Source organism: Geotrypetes seraphini, chromosome 5 (genome assembly GCF_902459505.1).
Source record: "Geotrypetes seraphini chromosome 5, aGeoSer1.1, whole genome shotgun sequence".
In the NCBI taxonomy this organism is placed as follows: domain Eukaryota; kingdom Metazoa; phylum Chordata; class Amphibia; order Gymnophiona; family Dermophiidae; genus Geotrypetes; species Geotrypetes seraphini.
In genome coordinates this window covers 126,634,858-126,654,255 of record NC_047088.1, presented here as the reverse complement: position 1 = coordinate 126,654,255, position 19,398 = coordinate 126,634,858, and the positions used below count along the sequence as shown (strand labels likewise).

The 19,398-nt window shown below is 48.4% G+C and overlaps 1 protein-coding gene across 1 annotated transcript in view; it reads right to left on the bottom strand.

Moving 5' to 3' along the window:
* Nucleotides 1-19,398, bottom strand: part of LOC117360389 (TRAF3-interacting protein 1-like) — a gene marked incomplete at its 3' end in the record, with an annotated part of 741,717 nt that overhangs the window by 424,148 nt on the left and 298,171 nt on the right. Inside the window, exon 5 of the mRNA XM_033944098.1 lies at nucleotides 8,320-8,769. Coding sequence (XP_033799989.1) covers nucleotides 8,320-8,769 — 450 coding nt within the window. The remainder of the gene's footprint in view (nucleotides 1-8,319; nucleotides 8,770-19,398) is intronic.

The window sequence follows — 19,398 nt, the reverse complement described above, 5'->3', positions numbered from 1 at the left end:
TTGCTTGAAGCACTTAAAAAAGTTCTCGACTGCCGCACTGCTCATGCGTGAATGCCTTCCCACCTGATGTAGGCACGCGTCTCCTCAGTTCAGTTAGCTAGCTAAGAAGCCAACTAGGGGAGGTGGGAGGGTTGTAAAAATATCTGCCTGCTGTCCCTGGATAACACCTGTTACGGTAAGTAATAATAATAATAATAATAACTTTATTTTTGTATACCGCAATACCACAAACAGTTCAGAGTAACTGTGCTTTATTTCCATTTGGGATATCGATAACGCTTTTTAACCAGCCAACATAGTTTCTGCAAGGGGAGATCGTGCCTAACTAACTTATTGCACTTCTTCGAAGGAATTAACAAATGGATGGACAGAGGAGACCCCATAGACATCATATACCTAGATTTCCAAAAAGCATTTGACAAGGTGCCTCATGAACGTCTACTCCAGACTCTGAAGAACCATGGTGTGGAAGGAGACATACATAGATGGATCAGAAACTGGTTGGCGGGTAGGAAACAGAGGGTAAGAGTGAAGGGCCACTACTCGGACTGGAGGAGGGTCACGAGTGGTGTTCCGCAGGGCTCGGTGCTTGGGCCGCTGCTATTTAATATATTAATAAATGATCTAGAAACAGGGATGAAGTGTGAGATAATAAAATTTGCAGACGACACCAAACTATTTAGTGGAGCTCGGACTAAAGAGGAAACATAGAAACATAGAAATAGACAGCAGTTAAGGGCCATGGCCCATCAAGTCTGCCCACCCCAAAGACCCTCCCCTACCTTTCTCTGTGAATAGATCCCACGTGTCTATCCCATTTGGCCTTAAAATCAGGCACACTGCTGGCTTCAATAACCTGAAGTGGAAGACTATTCCAGCGATCAACCACCCTTTCAGTGAAAAATAATTTCCTGGAGTCCCCGTGCAGTTTCCCGCCCCTGATTTTCCACGGATGCCCCCTTGTTGCCACGGGACCCTTGAAAAAGAAGATATCCTCGATGCAGCCCATGAGATACTTGAACGTCTCGATCATGTCACCCCTCTCTCTGCGTTCCTCGAGTGAGTATAGCTGTAATTTATCCAGCCGTTCCTCGTACGGGAGATCCTTGAGTCCCGAGACCATCTGGGTGGCCATTCTCTGGACCGACTCAAGTCTCAGAACATCCTTACGATAATGCGGCCTCCAGAATTGCACACAGTACTCCAGGTGGGGCCTCACCAAGGATCTATACAATGGCATAATGACTTCAGGCTTACGGCTGACAAAACTCCTGCATATGCAACCTATGATTTGCCTTGCCTTGGATGAAGCTTGCTCCACTTGATTGGCAGTCTTCATGTTCTCACTGACGATCACCCCTAAGTCTTGTTCTGCTTCAGTTCTTGTTAGGATCTCGCCATTAAGGGTGTAAGTCTTGCATGGATTTTGGCTGCCCAGGTGCATGACTTTGCATTTTTTGGCATTGAAGCTGAGTTGCCAGGACCTAGACCAGCACTTCAGTAGGAGTAGGTCGTGCATCATGTTGTCGGACATTGAATTTATGTCTGTTGTGCTTTTGCCCACTACATTGCTTAGTTTGGCGTCATCGGCGAATAATGTTATTTTACCTCGCAGCCCTTCTGCCAAGTCTCTTATAAAGATGTTGAATAGGATCGGGCCCAGGACCGAGCCCTGTGGCACTCCACTGATTACCTCCATCATTTCAGAGGGGGTGCCATTCACCACTACCCTCTGAAGCCTACCTCCAAGCCAGTTCCCAACCCATTTCGTCAATGTGTCGCCCAATCCTATAAAACTCATCTTGCTGAGCAACCTGCGGTGTGGTACGCTATCGAATGCTTTACTGAAATCCAGGTATACGATGTCCAGGGACTCCCCAACATCCAGCTTCTTCGTCACCCAGTCAAAGAAACTGAGCAGGTTGGATTGGCAGGATCTCCCCTTAGTAAATCCATGTTGACGGGGATTCCGTAGATTCTCCTCATTCAGGATCGTATCCAATTGGCGTTTGATTAGAGTTTCCATTAGTTTGCACACTATTGATGTGAGACTCACCGGTCTGTAGTTTGATGTCTCCATCTTGGAGCCTTTCTTGTGGAGTGGAATGACGTTAGCCATCTTCCAGTCCAGATCCAGACAACACTGGTTACAGAATCCCCACCCCCCCCAACCATCCAGGCAGGAGGGTGCCCAAGCCCTCCTGCCATGTCAAAAACGACCCCCCCCCCCTCCCGACACATCGGGGCAAGAGGGAGCTCAAGCCCTCTTTCCCCGGCCAACCGCAGCACCCCCGACAAATTCGGGGCAAGAGGGAGCTCAAGCCCTCTTGCCCCTGCCAACCGCGGCACCCCCAACGATATCGGGGCAAGAGGGAGCCCAAGCCCTCTTGCCCTGCCGATTAACATCGGGCCAGGAGTGAGCCCAAGCCCTCCGGGTTGAGCCCATATGCCTCAGGCCCCGCCCCAAGGAAGGGCCTAAGGCTCCCAGGCCTATTCTGATTGGCCCAGGCGCCTTAGGCCCCACCTGTGGGCGAGCCTTTGGGAAGGCTGGGCCAATCTGGCCCCATTCTGCCGGTGGCTGCCTGCCGGACAAGCGGGATAGGTTCCCGTCTGTCCGGTCAACTTAAAAAAAAGGTATGGGGAAGGGGGGTGGGGGTGGAGGAGTCGTGGGGTCGGACGGGGGGTCGCGGGTCAGCGGGGGGGCGATCAGGGGTTCTGGGGGGTGTGATCGTTAGTGGGAGGGGGGTTCCGTTGAGGGCAGGAGGGCCTGGGATCCCTCCAGCCCATATTCTAGTGGGGGGTGGGGGTAGGGGTCGCCGGGGCCAGGAGGGTTTGGCCTCCCTCCTTGCCCATTCATGTAGCGGCGGGGGGGGTCGCTGGGGCAAGGAGGGCTTGGGCTCCCTCCTGGCCCAAACGAGTCGCGGGGAGGGTGGTCGCCGGGGTCAAGAGGGCTTGGGCTCCCTCCTGGCCCAAGCCAGTCACAAGGGGGGTGGTCGCCGGGGCCAGGAGAGCTTGGGCTCTCTCCTGGCCCAATGTTAATCGCGAGGGGGGGGGGTGATGGATCGCAGCAGGAGACATACTCACCGCGATGCCATCACTCCTCTACCGGAACTGCCGTGACCCGCGGCAGGAGAGATAGGGCACCTCTCCTGCCGCGGGTCGCGGCAGTTCGGGTAGAGGAGTGATGGCATCGCGGTAGGGGAGATGAGGCATCTCTCCTGCCGCGATGCTTGTGGTGGGTAGGTTTCCGGGCCGCTGAACTGATGGCACCAGCGGCCATCAGCTCAGCGGCCCCTTTTTTGGCACTTAGACCTGGTTTGACTATGTCTAAGTCAAAAAGGTCTAAGTGCCGACTAGGCAACCTGTTAATGTTTTAGTTATACCTGTTGTACGCCTAGGTGTAGGTCGCCCCACCTGCCCGCCCACTGCCCGCCCTTTCCCCTCCTCTAAACACACCTCTTTTCTCTCTGTGCGTTTAGTGGCAGGGGAAAGGCCTAAGCTGTTTTTAGATACGTCTAAAAACCAGCTTTGGTTATGGGTACTTGGACGATCAGGCCATTTAGGACACTTTTTAGACATGTTTTTTTTTTTTTTATTATTACCCCCATTATGTTTACAATAGCCATAAATGATAACGGTGAATAATACAAAACTTTGCTAAAATAATTACTATTGGAACCAGCATTAATGTAAAATTTATTACGATAGGAAAAGGTTAAACAGACTGCATTAATTAGAAAGTGGAGATGTCATGATTGCAAAGGGAGAAAATATACAAAAGAAATAAGGGCGTCAGTAGAAGTGATGTGGTGAGAAGGCTTTCAGGATTATTTTATAACTAAATCTCTCCCTTACTGAAGAAAAATGAATTAAAACCTGTTGAGTTATTACTCACCCCTCAAAGTAAGACAACTACTGACCGTCAAATTTGTGTTATTTCTTTCTCTGATCAAGCTCAATAGGTAGCAAAAATTGTTAATAAATACTGGCACATTTTGAACTTTCATCCCATTTTTAAGGACTCTCCTCGCATAGTTTTCTCCCGTCCTGAGAATCTAGGCAATTTATTGACCGGGACTTTACCAAATAACAGTTCCATTCACGGGAGTCACAGTGCATGTGATCACTGCAATATGTGCTATAATTCTCTCTCCATCTCTAGCTGGCACCATCCGCAAACCCAAAGTGAATATCAATTAAGACACCATACTACTTGCCTGTCTCAGTGGGTGACTGATGTGATTGTGTGCCCATGTGAATTGCTGTATGTGGGACGTACCAGTAGAAAGATTAAGACAAGATTGTCGGAACATAAAAACAGACTCAACACCGTTACTTTATCTGCCCCCATGGTTCCCATTGTCTGGAGAAGGGCCATGATTTTTATGATCTCTCGTGGTTCATCATGGAACAGATCCCGTGGGATTTCAAAGGAGATAAGGCTGCCCACATTTAGTTATGGGAACAATTCTGGATTTTTCGATTCAACACGGTTCAATCACATGGCCTTAATGACAGCATTGAGTGGAATACCATCGTGTAGCCTCTCTCCCTATTGGCCTAATGTGCCTTTGTTCCTGCTTGGTTGCTTTACCTGATTAACGTCCTCCTGTTTGGTTTTTAAAGTGACGCTTGCACTTCAATCTGGTAGCTCCGCCCTCCTCTCAGCTGGATCTGTTCTACAACTGTTCACCAATTGTGGCAACGTTTTTGAATCATCTCCTCCCTGATTGGCAACAGGTTCCTCTGGGGGGCGGTCTTATGTATGCGCCTGATGTGGAGAACTGGAGAGCCTGAAGAGACAAGTCAGACTCCTGGAGGGCAGAATATTGGAACTGGAGGCACTTCAAGCAGGGGAGGAGAGATGCAGAGAACATCCAGATAGAGGAAGCAGAGAACAAGACAGAAGACACCATCGAGGAAGAAGTCCGATAGCTGGAGAAGTTCATAGAGGAGGCATACAGGGAGGCCGAGGAAAATCACCAGCAACAGTGGAACTGCCAAAAGACACATACAGAGAGTGTGGACCACCGGATAGACAACCACCAGGAAGAAATGGGTGATACAGTAGCAAGAACGAAGGTTACGGACCTGCGGCAGGAGAGATGGACATACACCAGGGACACGGAACTGAGGCTGGAGAATCAGTAGAAGATAAAGAGGACAGCAATCGTCGTGGGTGACTCCATCATCAGACAAGTTGACAGCCACATAGCGGGAGGAAGACTTGATCGGCTGGTGACCTGCCTACTGGGAGCCAAGGTAGAAGACATAGTGAGCCGCATCAACAGGATCCTCAACAGTGTGGAAGAAGAAGATACGGCGGTGGTGATCCATGTGGGGACGAACAACGTGAACAATAGGAACTACAACAGGGAAGTACTGAAGGACCAGTTCCGGATGCTAGGAAGGAAGCTGAAGACCAGAAAGCAGAGGATAGCATTCTCGGTGATCCTGTCGGTACCCAGGGCAGATGAGAAGAGGCAGATGGAGCTGCTAGCAGTCAATGCGTGGATGCGGCGCTTGTGGAGGAAGAAGGATTCCACTTCGTGCGCAACTGGACAACGTTCTGGGGGAAGAGCAAGCTCTACAGGAAGGATGGACTCCACCACAGCAAAATCTATATATACCGCATATCAACAAGGGATCCAAGAGAAAAAAAGAACAAAGAACCAGCGTGGCTCACTCTAGAGGTGAAGGAAGCGATCAGAGACAAGAAAACTTCATTTAAGGAATGGAAAAGGTCAAAAACGGATGAAAACTGGAACAAGCACAAACAACATCAACACAGGTGCCATAAGGCAGTAAAAGGGGCCAAAAGAGACTGCGAGGAAAAAATAGCCAAGGAGGCGAAGAACTTCAAGCCGTTCTTTCGATATATTAAGGGGAAACGACCCACAAAGGAAGTGGTGGGACCATTGGATGACCATGGAATAAAGGGAGGGCTAAAGGAGGACAAAGCAATCGCTGACAAACTGAACACATTTTTTGCATCTGTATTTACCGAAGAAGATGTACAGCATACCAGAACCCATCAGGCTATATGCTGGAAACGAAGACGGAAAGCTGACAGGATTGACGGTCAGTCTAGAGGAGGTATGTAGGCAGATTGATAGGCTTAAGAGCGATAAATCCCCGGGACCGGATGGCATCCTTCCAAGGGTCATCAAGGAACTGAAATGGACCATAGCTGAACTGCTTCAACTAATAGCCAATCTGTCGATCAAATCGGGAAAGATTCCGGAAGACTGGAAGGTGGTGAATGTTACACCGATCTTCAAGAAAGGTTCGAGGGGAGATCCGGGGAACTACAGACCGGTGAGTCACTGATAAAGGACAGCATCATTGATCACCTTGACAGACACGGGCTGATGAGGACCAGTCAGCACGGTTTTAGCAAAGGCAGATCGTGTTTGACAAACTTGCTGCACTTCTTTGAGGAAGTAAACAGACAGATAGACAAGGGTGATCCGGTCGACATTATATATCTGGATTTTCAGAAGGCGTTTGACAAGGTTCTGCATAAACGACTACTTCGGAAAATTGCAAGCCATGGAATTGAGGGTGAAATACTCATGTGGATTAAAAACTGGCTGACAGATAGGAAACAGAGGGTGGGGGTAAATGGACAGTACTCAGACTGGAAGAGCGTCACCAGTGGGGTGCCGTAGGGCTCGGTGCTTGGACCCGTACTCTTTAACATCTTTATAAATGATCTGGACATAGGTACGACGAGCGAGATGATTAAATTTGCGGATGATACAAAGTTATTCAGAGTAGTAAAAACGCAGGGGGATTGCGAAGATCTGCAACGTGACATAATCAGGCTCGAGGAATGGGCATCGACATGGCAGATGAGGTTCAACGTGGATAAGTGTAAAGTGATGCATGTCGGTAACAAAAATCTCATGCACGAATACAGGATGTCCGGAGCAGTACTTGGAGAGACCTCCCAGGAAAGGGACTTGGGAGTTCTGATCGACAAGTCGATGAAGACGTCCACACAATGTGCGGCGGCAGCAAAAGGGCAAACAGAATGCTAGGAATGATAAAGAAGGGGATTACGAACAGATCAGAGAAGGTTACCATGCCGCTGTACCGGGCCATGGAACGCCCTCACCTGGAGTACTGCGTCCAGCACTGGTCGCCATACATGAAGAAGGACACGGTACTACTCGAAAGGGTCCAGAGAAGAGCGACTAAGATGGTTAAGGGGCTGGAGGAGCTGCCGTACAGCGAAAGATTAGAGAAATTGGGCCTCTTCTCCCTCAAACAAAGGAGATTGAGAGGGGACATGATCGAAACATTCAAGGTACTGAAGGGGATAGACTTAGTAGATAAGGACAGGTTGTTCATCCTCTCCAAGGTAGGGAGAACAAAAGGGCACTCTCTAAAGTTGAAAGGGGATAGATTCTGTACAAACGTAAGGAAGTTCTTCTTCACCCAGAGAGTGGTAGAAAGCTGGAACACTCTTTCAGAGGCTGTTATAGGGGAAAACACCCTCCAAGGATTCAAGACAAAGTTAAACAAGTTTCTGCTGAACAAGAACGTGCACTGGTAGGGCTAGTCTCAGTTAGGGTGCTGGTCTTAGACCAGAGGGCCGCCACGTGAGCGGACTGCTGGGCATGATGGACCACTGGTCTGACTCAGCAGTGGCAATTCTTATGTTCTTATGAAGGGACTTTCTGTCTCCGAAACCGGGCTTGGTGAGGCTGGTTATTAGGATGTGTAGGTTTGCTGCCTTCCTTTTTTTGATTACAGATCATCGGATGAACAACTAAGCTAAGTCTGAGTTTATCTTTAGGAGTTGGCTGGGGAGTTCTTTCTGCGGGTCGTCCTACTGTATTTATGCACTTGTGTGACTGATAAAAATTTTTTTATCACTGTTTAAGTTTCAACACAATTTATTACTTTGAGCACACAAGAGGTGTGCAATGATGGTGTGCGGGCAGAGGTTAGCTAATCTGTGCCTAGTTATGTAAAGCGCTGGAGATCATTCTCTTTTCGCTGACCTTACACACTGAGGACACCCCATTTCACATATTAAATTTAACTAATTTATTCAATTATTGTCCTTGCTCAAGTGCTTCTGTATGCAGGTTGGTCCCCTCTAAGAACCCATTGACTTTTACTGCTTTTTTTGAGTGTCTTTTCGGGTTCCTAGGCAAGGGATGTCACATACATATAGGATTATTGGCAATCCCCCCCCCCTTTATATCCTGCATAATACAATTATCGCCATCAACACAATGATATTATTTAAGACAGTACAACATGTGGAACTGTGCAGTATAATACTTGCAAGTATAATATTCTTACCTTTCTGTCTACTTTCTCTAGTTCTTTAGGTTTTTCTTGTTCTCTTCCCTTTTCTTTTGTGCGTTCCACCTCTTTGCCATGTTCTTTCTGTTTATCTCTCTCTAGATCCCTCTCATGATCTTTGTCTTTTTCTCTTCCTTTCTCTCTGTCCTTTTTTTTTTCCTTCACTTTTATGCCATCATTCTTTCTCTCTCTTTCCTGCCCCTTCTCTCTATCCTTTTCTCTTTCTTTCTCTTTTTTCTCTTTGTCTGGTCTTGATGGTCTGTTGATATTTCTCTCCTTGTCAAATTTTTCTCCATCTTGAAATATATCCTTGTCAATATCTCTCTGTGTCTCTTTTTCACTGTCTCTGAGCTTTTCTTTTTCTATTTTTCTTTCTTCTTTCGATTGTTCCCGATCTTTCACATCTCTGCTGCTGCTTCTGTCTCTTATTTCAGAATCCTTCCTATCCTAAAATTGAAAAAAATCATATTAAAATTACTTAAGAGGTATGTGGACAGTGCCAAAAAGGACACAGATGAGTCACATTTTCAAAAGAGGAGTCAATATTTGTACATAATTGTTTGTTGTAATCTATATTATAGCTTTTATTCAGATAGGATCCCAACAGACTATGTAATCGTAGCTTGCAATGCATGTTTTACAGCCTCTAGGGCAAAGCACAGGATCACCATTAAGCAACCTGAAAGCATGACATCTTCTAAATGGAGAGAGGAAAAGGCAACACTATTAACTAAGCCCCTCTTTTACGAATGCATAGCACAGGTTTTAGTGCCAGCAGCACTCACAGAATTCCTATTAGAGTCAGAGCAGTTACTGCCACTGCTGGCGCTAAAACACGCACTATGCATTTGTAAAAAGAGGTAAATGAGACACATAAAAGGGTCCATTCAGGCACACACTATTACATAAAATTAACCGTAGACTAAGACTTAATCTTTTGGCTTTTTCAGACTAACTAGAACAAAGTTAGACTCCAAATTTCAAAGAAGCTGAATATCAGGCAAGATGCCCAACTCAGCAGAACATTGTGCAGAGTCTGGTAGAACACAGAGCAGATTTGGAGGTCCAACATAGTTAAATGCAAATGAAAGGTGCATACTTACCCAGCAGGTGACACTCCTTCCACATGTCTTATTCTGCAGCCAATTGCAGGCTTTGTTACCCCATGCAGCAGCAATGTAGACCAAAAGAACTGAGAACTAGAAGAAGGTGAGTCCTTTCCCAAAGTGTATGAGATTACACTGAGTCCTGGTCCAACAGACATGCTACCCATAAGAGTTGGTAGCAGTGAGCTGCAGAAGGAACTAGGATCTGCAAGAAGGGCTACATTGAGTTCCCTGATAGGATAGCCAAAGCTGGAACATTTTAAGAGTTGACCCCTAGTGCTTGTGGCTCCCCTCAGTTTGAAGAATCTGTCCTTATTTACTCTCTCTATGCCCTTAAGGATTTTGAAGGTTTCTATCATGTCCCCTCTAAGTCTCCTCTTCTCCAGGGAGAACAGCCCCAGCATTTTTAACCTGTCAGCGTATGGAAAATTTTCCATACCTTTTATCAGCTTAGTCTCCCTCCTCTGCACTCCCTCGAGTACCGCCATGTCCTTCTTGAGGTACGGCGACCAGTATTGAACACAGTACTCCAGGTGCGGGCGCACCATTGCGCGATACAGCGGCATGATGACTTCCTTCGTCCGGGTTGTGATACCCTTTTTGATGATGCCCAGCATTCTGTTTCTAAATTGCAGGTTTAAGTTCATTTTGCAGCAATGCACAGTAATTTTCACTGTTCACGGTTTTCCCATACGCTTGGAAATGTGTCAGAATAGGCCCCTTCATGTCCCCAAAGAAGGTTAATCTGATTTTCTTGAAGGAGGGCTCATGTTTGAATTTCTTCTTCGCTGGAGAAGACAGATATCTCTCCATTTTATGCTTTGTCTTTAGCTCTCCAGATTGTAGTGATGCACCCATGTCCCGCTACTGGCGACTATACTCGGATCTTCTTCATACCGTCTCAGGAACTGAGTCGCAACCTCCACATGCTGTGCAGATCAGTAAGCTGTTTGGGAACCCATTCTGCAGACTTTTCTGTATCCCAAGTCAAGATGCATTATGGAAAATGCAGACCCACAGCTACCGTATTTTTACGCATATAATGCGCGCGTTATACGTGTTTTTACAAACCGTGCATACCCTTGCGCGGTATACGCGTGAGCGCGTTGTACAAATTTTTTTTTACATAGTTCCCCCCCCCCCCTGACGTCCGATTCACCCCCCGCAGGACCGCTCGCACGCACCCGCACCCCCACCCCGAAGGACCGCCGATTCCCCGACACGATCGGGGCAAGAGGGAGCTCAAGCCCTCTTGCTCCAGCCAACCGCGGCACCCCCGACATGATCGAGGCAAGAGGGAGCTCAAGCCCTCTTGCCCCTCCGACTCCCCGACACGATCGGGGCAAAAAGGAGCCCAAGCCCTCTTGCCCCGCCGATTCCCCAACTCCCCGACAATATCGGGCCAGGAGGGAGCCCAAGTCCTCCTGGCCCTGGCGACCCCCCCCCCCGCTAGTTGTTCGGGCCAGGAGGGAGCCCAAACCCTCCTGGCCACGGCAACCCCCTACCCCCACCCCGCACTACATTACGGGCAGGAGGGATCCCAGGCCCAGGCCCTCCTGCCCTCGATGCAAACCCCCCACCCCCCAACGACCGCCCCCCCAGCCGACCCGTGACCCCCCTGGCCGTCCCCCACGACACCCCCACCCCCCTTCCCCATACCTTTCTGTAGTTGGCCGGACAGACGGGAGCCAAACCCGCCTGTCCGGCAGGCAGCCAACAACGGAATGAGGCCGGATTGGCCCATCCGTCCCAAAGCTCCGCCTACTGGTGGGGCCTAAGGCGCCTGGGCCAATCAGAATAGGCCCGGGAGCCTTAGGTCCCTCCTGGGGGCGGGGCCTGAGGCACATGGGCCCAACCCGACCATGTGCCTCAGGCCCCGCCCCCAGGAGGGACCTAAGGCTCCCAGGCCTATTCTGATTGGCCCAGGCGCCTTAGGCCCCACCAGTAGGCGGAGCTTTGGGACGGATGGGCCAATCCGGCCTCATTCCGTCGTTGGCTGCCTGCCGGACAGGCGGGTTTGGCTCCCGTTTGTCCGGCCAACTACAGAAAGGTATGTGGAAGGGGAGTGGGGGTGTCGTGGGGGTCGGCCAGGGGGGTCTGCGTCGAGGGCAGGAGAGATCCCTCCTGCCCGTAATGTAGTGCCGTGGCCAGGAGGGTTTGGGCTCCCTCCTGGCCCGAACAACTAGGGGGGGGGGGGTCGCCAGGTACAGGAGGACTTGGGCTCCCTCCTGGCCCGATATTGTCGGGGAGTTGGGGAGTCGGCGGGGCAAGAGGGCTTGGGCTCCCTTTTGCCCCGATCGTGTCGGGGAGTCGGGGGGGCAAGAGGACTTGAGCTCCCTCTTGCCCCGATCGTGTCGGGGGTGCCGCGGTTGGCTGGGGCAAGAGGGCTTGAGCTCCCTCTTGCCCCGATCGTGTCGGGGAGTCGGCAGGGCAAGAGGGGAAGCAGCAGGACACCGGTAGGCACTTCTACATGATGGGGGGGGGGGTCGGGAGGCTGTGGGGGTGCGAGCGGTCCTTCAGGGTGGGGGTGCGTGCGAGCGGTCCTTCGGGGTGGGGGTGCGAGCGGTCCTGTGGGGGGGGATGAATCCGACGTCGGGGGGGGCATCAGGCTTTCAGGGTGGTGACAGGACTTCAAGGGGGAGAGGAGAGTCGGGGCGGGCGAAAGAAGAGTCGGGCAGCATGCGCGGTATACGGGTGTGCACGGTATACAAAAATTTCTGTACATAATTTTGTGTTTTCCGCGCGCTATACCAGTGTGCGCGTTTTACACGGGTGCGCGTTATCTACGTGAAAATACGGTAATATCTAAATTTGCAGCCAATTGAGAAACCGTTATTCGTCTGTCTTCTCTAATCAAGGCACCCATCCTGTCAATGTGCTTTTGTGTGCATGATGTTGATGGGCGACCAGAACAACCTTCGTCTATTACACCTGTTCTTCCCACTTTAAACCTTTTTACCCACTCAAACTTTTCATTGATTCATGGTGCTATGTCCACACTGAGTCAATATTCAACAGTGAATTTCCACAGGTTTCACTCCGTCTGCCCAAAGAAAGCACACTGCTGCAAGTTGTCCTTCAATGGTGCAATCTTGAAATAGAGCATCCACGTTTCTGACCTCATAGCTGCCACACGATTGTTGTATGGCATGTATGTATTTTTCTTATACATACATGCCATACAACAATCGTGTGGCAGCTATGAGGTCAGAAACGTGGATGCTCTATTTCAAGATTGCACCATTGAAGGACAACTTGCAGCAGTGTGCTTTCTTTGGGCAGACGGAGTGAAACCTGTGGAAATTCACTGTTGAATATTGACTCAGTGTGAACATAGCACCATGAATCAATGAAAAGTTTGAGTGGGTAAAAAGGTTTAAAGTGGGAAGAACAGGTGTAATAGACGAAGGTCGTTCTGGTCGCCCATCAACATCATGCACACAAAAGCACATTGACAGGATGGGTGCCTTGATTAGAGAAGACAGACGAATAACGGTTTCTCAATTGGCTGCAAATTGTTGATCTTCAATGATTTGCATTGTTTGTATTACAATTAATTGTTGTGAATCGCCTAGAACTTTTTGGGTATGGCGGTATATAAAATAAAATTATTAATATTATTAAAGGCCAAGCACTGAACTGTGTGTGGATGAACTATCCAACAGACAATGTACAAGTATATATATGTTGCATTTCATTAGATCTATTCCAGTTATCATGTAATTTAGAGATGGCCTTTAAAGCACAGTTACTTACCATAACAGATGTTATCCAAGCAGATATTCCCACATGTGGGTGACGTCACCAACGGAGCCCTAGCACGGAAGGTCCCAAGTGAAACGCTACTTTAAGAATTTTAGAAAGTTTGCGACCGACCGCACCTGCACGAGTGCCTTCCCGCCGACATAGGCGCGCGGCTACTCAGTTCAGGTAGCCAGCTAAGAAGCCATCCAGGGGAGGTGGGTGAGTTGTGGGAATATCTGCCTCTAACCCTGGATAACACCTGTTATGGTAAGTAACTGTACTTTATCCCAGGACAAGCAGGCAGCATATTCTCACATGTGGGTGACCTCCATGCTAACCAGAATGAGATTGTGGGAGAGTTGGCCTTTAGGAAAATAAATTTTGTAATACTGCCTGAACAAAGTGCCCATCCCTTCTGGAAAAAGATTTCAGACAGTAATGTGAGGTGAATGTATGAACCGAGGACCAAGTGGCAGCTTTGTAGATCTCCTCTATAGGAGTGGAATGGAGGAAAGCTACTGAAGCTGCCATAGCTCTAACTTTATGGGCTGTGACTTGGCTCTCCAGTTGCATGGCAGTTTAATGAGGGTCGCCTTGGATGAGGAATCCACAGACACTGTCTGATCCACAGAATCCAGCACGCAGAAATAGAGTAAGCTGATAGCTTACTCACCACCCTGAACAGGTGATACAGGGCATCGGCCAAATAGCATAGTTATTTACCTAACAGGTGTTATTCGGGACAGCAAATATGGGTGGCATCATCCACAGAGCCCAGTACGAACAGTCTGAAAAGTGAACTGTCACTTTAAATTTTAAGAGCTTTGCAACTACCTGCACCATGCATGAGCGACTGCCTTCCCACCTGAAGAGGCTCACAGTACCTTAGTTCTGTAAGCAAGCTAAGAAGCCAACCAGGGGAGGAGGGTGTGATGTGAGAATATCTGCTTACTGTCCCCGCTTAACAGCTGTTACAGTAAGTAACTGTGCTTTATCCCAGGACAAGCAGGCAACATATTCTTACATAAGGGACTCTCTAGCTTACTGCAGTGGGATGGAGGGAGAGTTGGCTTTTAAGAAAATAAATTTTGCAAGTCTGCTTGGTTGAAATGCCTATCTCATCTGGAATATAATTCCAGACAGTAGTGAGACATGAACGAGTGAACTGAGGGCCAAGTGAATGCTTTGCAGATTTCATCAAAGGGAGTGGAACATAAGAAAGCAACTGAAGCTGCCATAGCTTGAACTTTATGTGCTGTTACATGACACCCGGAGTTGCAGCCCAGGCAAAATGAAATACGGGACACAAGCCATATGGAAATAGTTCTTTTGGTTACTGGGCAGCCCAATCTGTTGAGATCAAACGAGATGAACAGTTGAGATGTCCTGTGAAACTGAGTCCTTTGTAAATAAAAAGCTAGGGCTCGTTTGCAGTCCAAGGTATAAAGAGCTGTTTCTCCAGGATGAGAATAAGATTTTGGAAAGAACACTGGAAGCACAATGGATTGATTTAAGTTAAATTACTTGACCACTTTTCCCAAGAATTTAGGATGGGTGCAGAGAACTACCTTATCATGGTGGAATATCGTAAAGAGTGAATCTGCCACCAACAATTGAAGCTTGCTTACTCAATGTGTGGAAGTGATAAAGATTAAGAATACCACTTTCCAAGTGAGATACTTAAGAGGAGCCAAAGACATTGGTTAAAATGGAGGCTTCATCAGGCCAGAGAGAACATTAAGATCTCAATGACTGGAGGCAGTTTGAGAAGTGGATTGATGTTGAAGACCTTTCATAAACCTGAAAACAAGAGGATGCGCAGCCAGAGATTTATTGCTGACCTGAACATGGAAAGCACAGAGGACTCAGGTAGACTCTGACTGAAGTGGTTTTAAGACTTGAGTTAAATATGTGAAGAAGATATTCTAACACAGAAGATATAGCATCCAGATGTTGAAGATCACACTATGCGGAAAGCACAGTTACTTACCATAACAGGTGTTATCCAGGGACAGCAGGCAGATATTCTTGACTGATGGGTGACGGCACCGACGGAGCCCCGGTACGGACAATTTTAGAGTGATTGCACTCTAAGAACTTTAGAAAGTTCTAGCTAGGCCGCATCACGCGTGCGCGAGTGCCTTCCCGCCCGACAGAGGCGCACGGTCCCCAGTTAGGATAAGCCAGCTAAGAAGCCAACCCGGGGAGGTGGGTGGGACGCAAGAATATCTGCCTGCTGTCCCTGGATAACACCTGTTACGGTAAGTAACTGTGCTTTATCCCAGGACAAGCAGGCAGCATATTCTTGACTGATGGGTGACCTCCAAGCTAACAAAAAGAGGGATGGAGGGAAGGTTGGCCATTAGGAAAACAAATTTTGTAAAACAGATTGGCCGAAGTGTCCATCCCGTCTGGAGAATGCATCCAGACAATAGTGAGATGTAAAAGTATGAACTGAGGACCAAGTAGCAGCCTTGCAGATTTCCTCAATAGGAGTGGAACGGAGGAAAGCTACAGACGCTGCCATAGCTCTAATCTTGTGGCCCGTGACAGAACCTTCCAGTGTCAGGCCCGACTGAGCATAACAGAATGAAACGCAAGCAGCAAGCCAATTGGACAGAGTGCGTTTAGATACAGGATGACCCAACTTGTTAGGATCAAAGGACAAAAACAGTTGAGGAGATGATCTGTGAGGTTTGGTGCGATCAAGATAGTAAGCCAGAGCACGTTTACAATCCAAGGTATGCAAAGCCTGTTCACCTGGATTAGAATGAGGCTTTGGGAAAAAAACAGGTAGAACGATGGATTGGTTAAGGTGAAACTCAGACACAACCTTAGGAAGGAATTTTGGATGTGTACGGAGGACAACCTTATCATGGTGAAAAACGGTGAAAGGTGGATCAGCCACCAGTGCATGGAGCTCACTGACCCTCCTGGCAGACGTGAGAGCTATTAGAAAGACCACTTTCCAAGTTAGAAATTTAAAATGCGTTGTGGCCAAAGGCTCGAAAGGAGGCTTCATTAACGCAGAAAGAATCCAATACAACAGGAGGGGCCTTAAGAGGTGGCTTCACATTGAAAAGGCCCTTCATGAACCTTGAAACTAAGGGATGAGCTGAGAGGGGTTTTCCATGAATCGGCTCATGAAAAGCTGCAATAGCACTAAGGTGAACTCTTATCGAAGAGGATTTAAGACCAGAGTCAGATAAGGACAAAAGATAGTCCAACACCAGTCCCACTGCTGTAGACATGGGATTAAGGTGATGTAACAGGCACCAGGAAGAAAACCGAGACCACTTTTGTTGGTAACATTGGAGAGTAGACGGTTTCCTGGAGGCATCAATAATCGAACGGACAGGCTGAGACAGGAGAGCGTGAGCCGAAGTCAGCCCGAGAGATACCAAGCTGTCAGGTGCAGAGACTGTAAGCTGGGATGAAGTAGCGTTTGCTGATGCTGTGTAAGTAGTGAAGGAAACAGTGGAAGAGGTATGGGTTCCCTGGAACTGAGTTGAAGTAGAAGGGAGAACCAATGCTGTCTGGGCCACCATGGAGCGATGAGAATCATGGTGGCTTGTTCCCTCTTGAGCTTGAATAATGTGCGCAGCATGAGCGGAAGAGGAGGGAATGCATAAAGGAAGAGATTGGTCCAATCCAGGAGAAATGCATCGGGCTCCAGACGGTGAGGAGAGTAAAGTCTGGAGCAAAACAGGGGCAGTTGATGGTTGTTGGGAGCTGCAAAGAGATCCACTTGAGGTGTGCCCCATTGAGAAAAAATGGACTGAAGAGTCGAGGGGTCGAGAGTCCATTCGTGAGGTTGAAGAATTCTGCTGAGATTGTCTGCTAAGCAATTCTGTTCCCCTTGGATGTAGACTGCCTTCAGGAATAGGTGACGAGCAGTCGCCCAGGTCCAAATCTTTTGAGCTTCTTGACACAGGGGACGGGATCCCGTTCCTCCCTGTTTGTTGATGTAGTACATTGCAACTTGGTTGTCTGTGCAAATGAGTAGTACCTGAGGAAAGAGAAGATGTTGAAAAGCTTTGAGGGCGTAAAACATCGCTCTGAGTTCCAGGAAATTGATGTGGTGTTTCTTTTCCTGGTTGGTCCAAAACCCCTGAGTTCGGAACTCGTTCAAGTGAGCTCCCCAAGCATAGGGGGAGGAATCCGTGGTGATGACCAGTTGATGAGGAGGTAGATGGAACAGCAGACCTCTGGATAGATTTGAGGATGTCAACCACCAAAGAAGTGACTGTCGAAGAGACGAGGTCACAGATATGAGTTGAGAACAAGGATCCGTCACTTGGGACCACTGGGTCGCTAAGGTCCATTGAGGAGTACGCAGATGGAGACGTGCGAAGGGTGTGACATGTACTGTGGAGGCCATGTGACCCAAGAGCACCATCATGTGATTTGTAGAGATGGAAGTTTGCTGGAACACCTGCTGACAGAGATGAAGGATGGTGTGAAGGCGGTTTGGAGGAAGAAACGCCCTCATCCGAATAGTATCCAGAATGGCTCCAATGAATTGAAGTCGCTGAGTTGGAATGAGGTGCGACTTGGGTAGATTGATTTCGAACCCCAACAGTCGAAGGAAGTGAATGGTCTGATTGGTGGCTATGTGAACGGCCTGAGGAGAAGGAGCCTTGATGAGCCAGTTGTCCAGATAAGGGAAGACTTGAAAGTTGTGGGAGCGGAGATAAGCTGCGACCACAATCAGACATTTGGTGAATACCCTGGGAGAGGAGGCTAGGCCGAAGGGTAACACCTTGTATTGGTAATGATGTTGGTTGACAAGGAAGCGAAGATATTGTCTGGACATCAGATGAATCGGAATGTGAGTATACGCCTCCTTGATATCGAGGGAACATAGCCAGTCTTCCTGAGAGAGAAGAGGGTATAGGGTGGCAAGAGATAACATCTTGAACTTCTCCTTGACCAGACATTTGTTGAGATCCCTGAGATCTAATATTGGTCTGAGATCTCCAGTCTTTTTGGGTACAAGAAAGTACCGGGAATAAAATCCCAGGCCTTGCTGGTCTAGAGGAACTGGTTCGATGGCATTGAGAAGAAGGAGGGATTGAACCTCCTGAGCGAGGAGGAGGGACTGAGCCTTGTTGGAAGCAGACTCTTTTGGCAGACTTAAAGGTGGAGGAGTCTGAAAGTTTAGGGAGTAGCCGTGGGCGATGATAGCAAGTACCCACTGGTCGGAGGTGATTGCTTCCCAGCGAGACAGAAAAACTTGTAGTCGACCTCCTATGGGCTGAGGTAGAGGACATGAGGGAGGAAGACTGGCAATGTCCTGGAGAAGAGAGTCAAAAGGGCTGCGTCGGCTTAGTCTGAGGAGCCGGCTTTACAGTAGGCTGTTGTTGCTGACGGGCCTGTTGCTGCTGCTGACGCTGTCTGCGAGGCTGAGGGGGATGAGGCTGAGCCGGTCGAGCAGAAAACCTCCTTTGATATGAGGATTGTTGTCTGAATGGACGAGGAGGCGGAGGTTTTTTCTTGTTTTTCAACAAGGTGTCCCACCTAGTTTCATGGGCGGAGAGCTTTTGTGTGGTGGTATCCATGGACTCCCCAAACAGCTCATCCCCTAGGCAAGGCGCATTGGCAAGTCGGTCCTGATGGTTTACATCCAGGTCTGAGACCCGTAGCCATGCCAACCTTCTCATTGCTACAGACATAGCAGTAGCTCGTGATGTCAGTTCAAAAGTATCATAAATTGAACGGACCATAAACTTCCTGAGTTGCAAAAGACTAGAGGTACATTGCTGAAAAGCAGGAAGTTTACGGTCCGGAATATACTTTTGAAAAGAGGTCACCTGTTGGATGAGATGCTTCAGGTAAAATGAGAAGTGGAATGCGTAATTACCTGAACGGTTGGCCAACATCGCATTTTGGTAAAGGCGTTTCCCAAATTTGTCCATGGCCTTACCTTCTCTGCCAGGAGGGACAGAGGCATATACACTGGCTCCTGCAGATTTTTTCAGGGTTGACTCTACCAACAAAGATTCGTGGGGAAGTTGGTGCTTGTCAAATCCAGGGATTGGAATAACTTTATACAGAGATTCCAGTTTTCTTGGGGCTCCTGGAATCGTCAAAGGAGTTTCCAGATTCTTATAAAAAGTTTCCCTCAAGATGTCATGGAGGGGTAACTTTAAAAACTCTTTAGGAGGTTGGTCAAAATCCAAAGCATCCAGAAATGCCTTGGATTTTTTAGAGTCAGACTCCAATG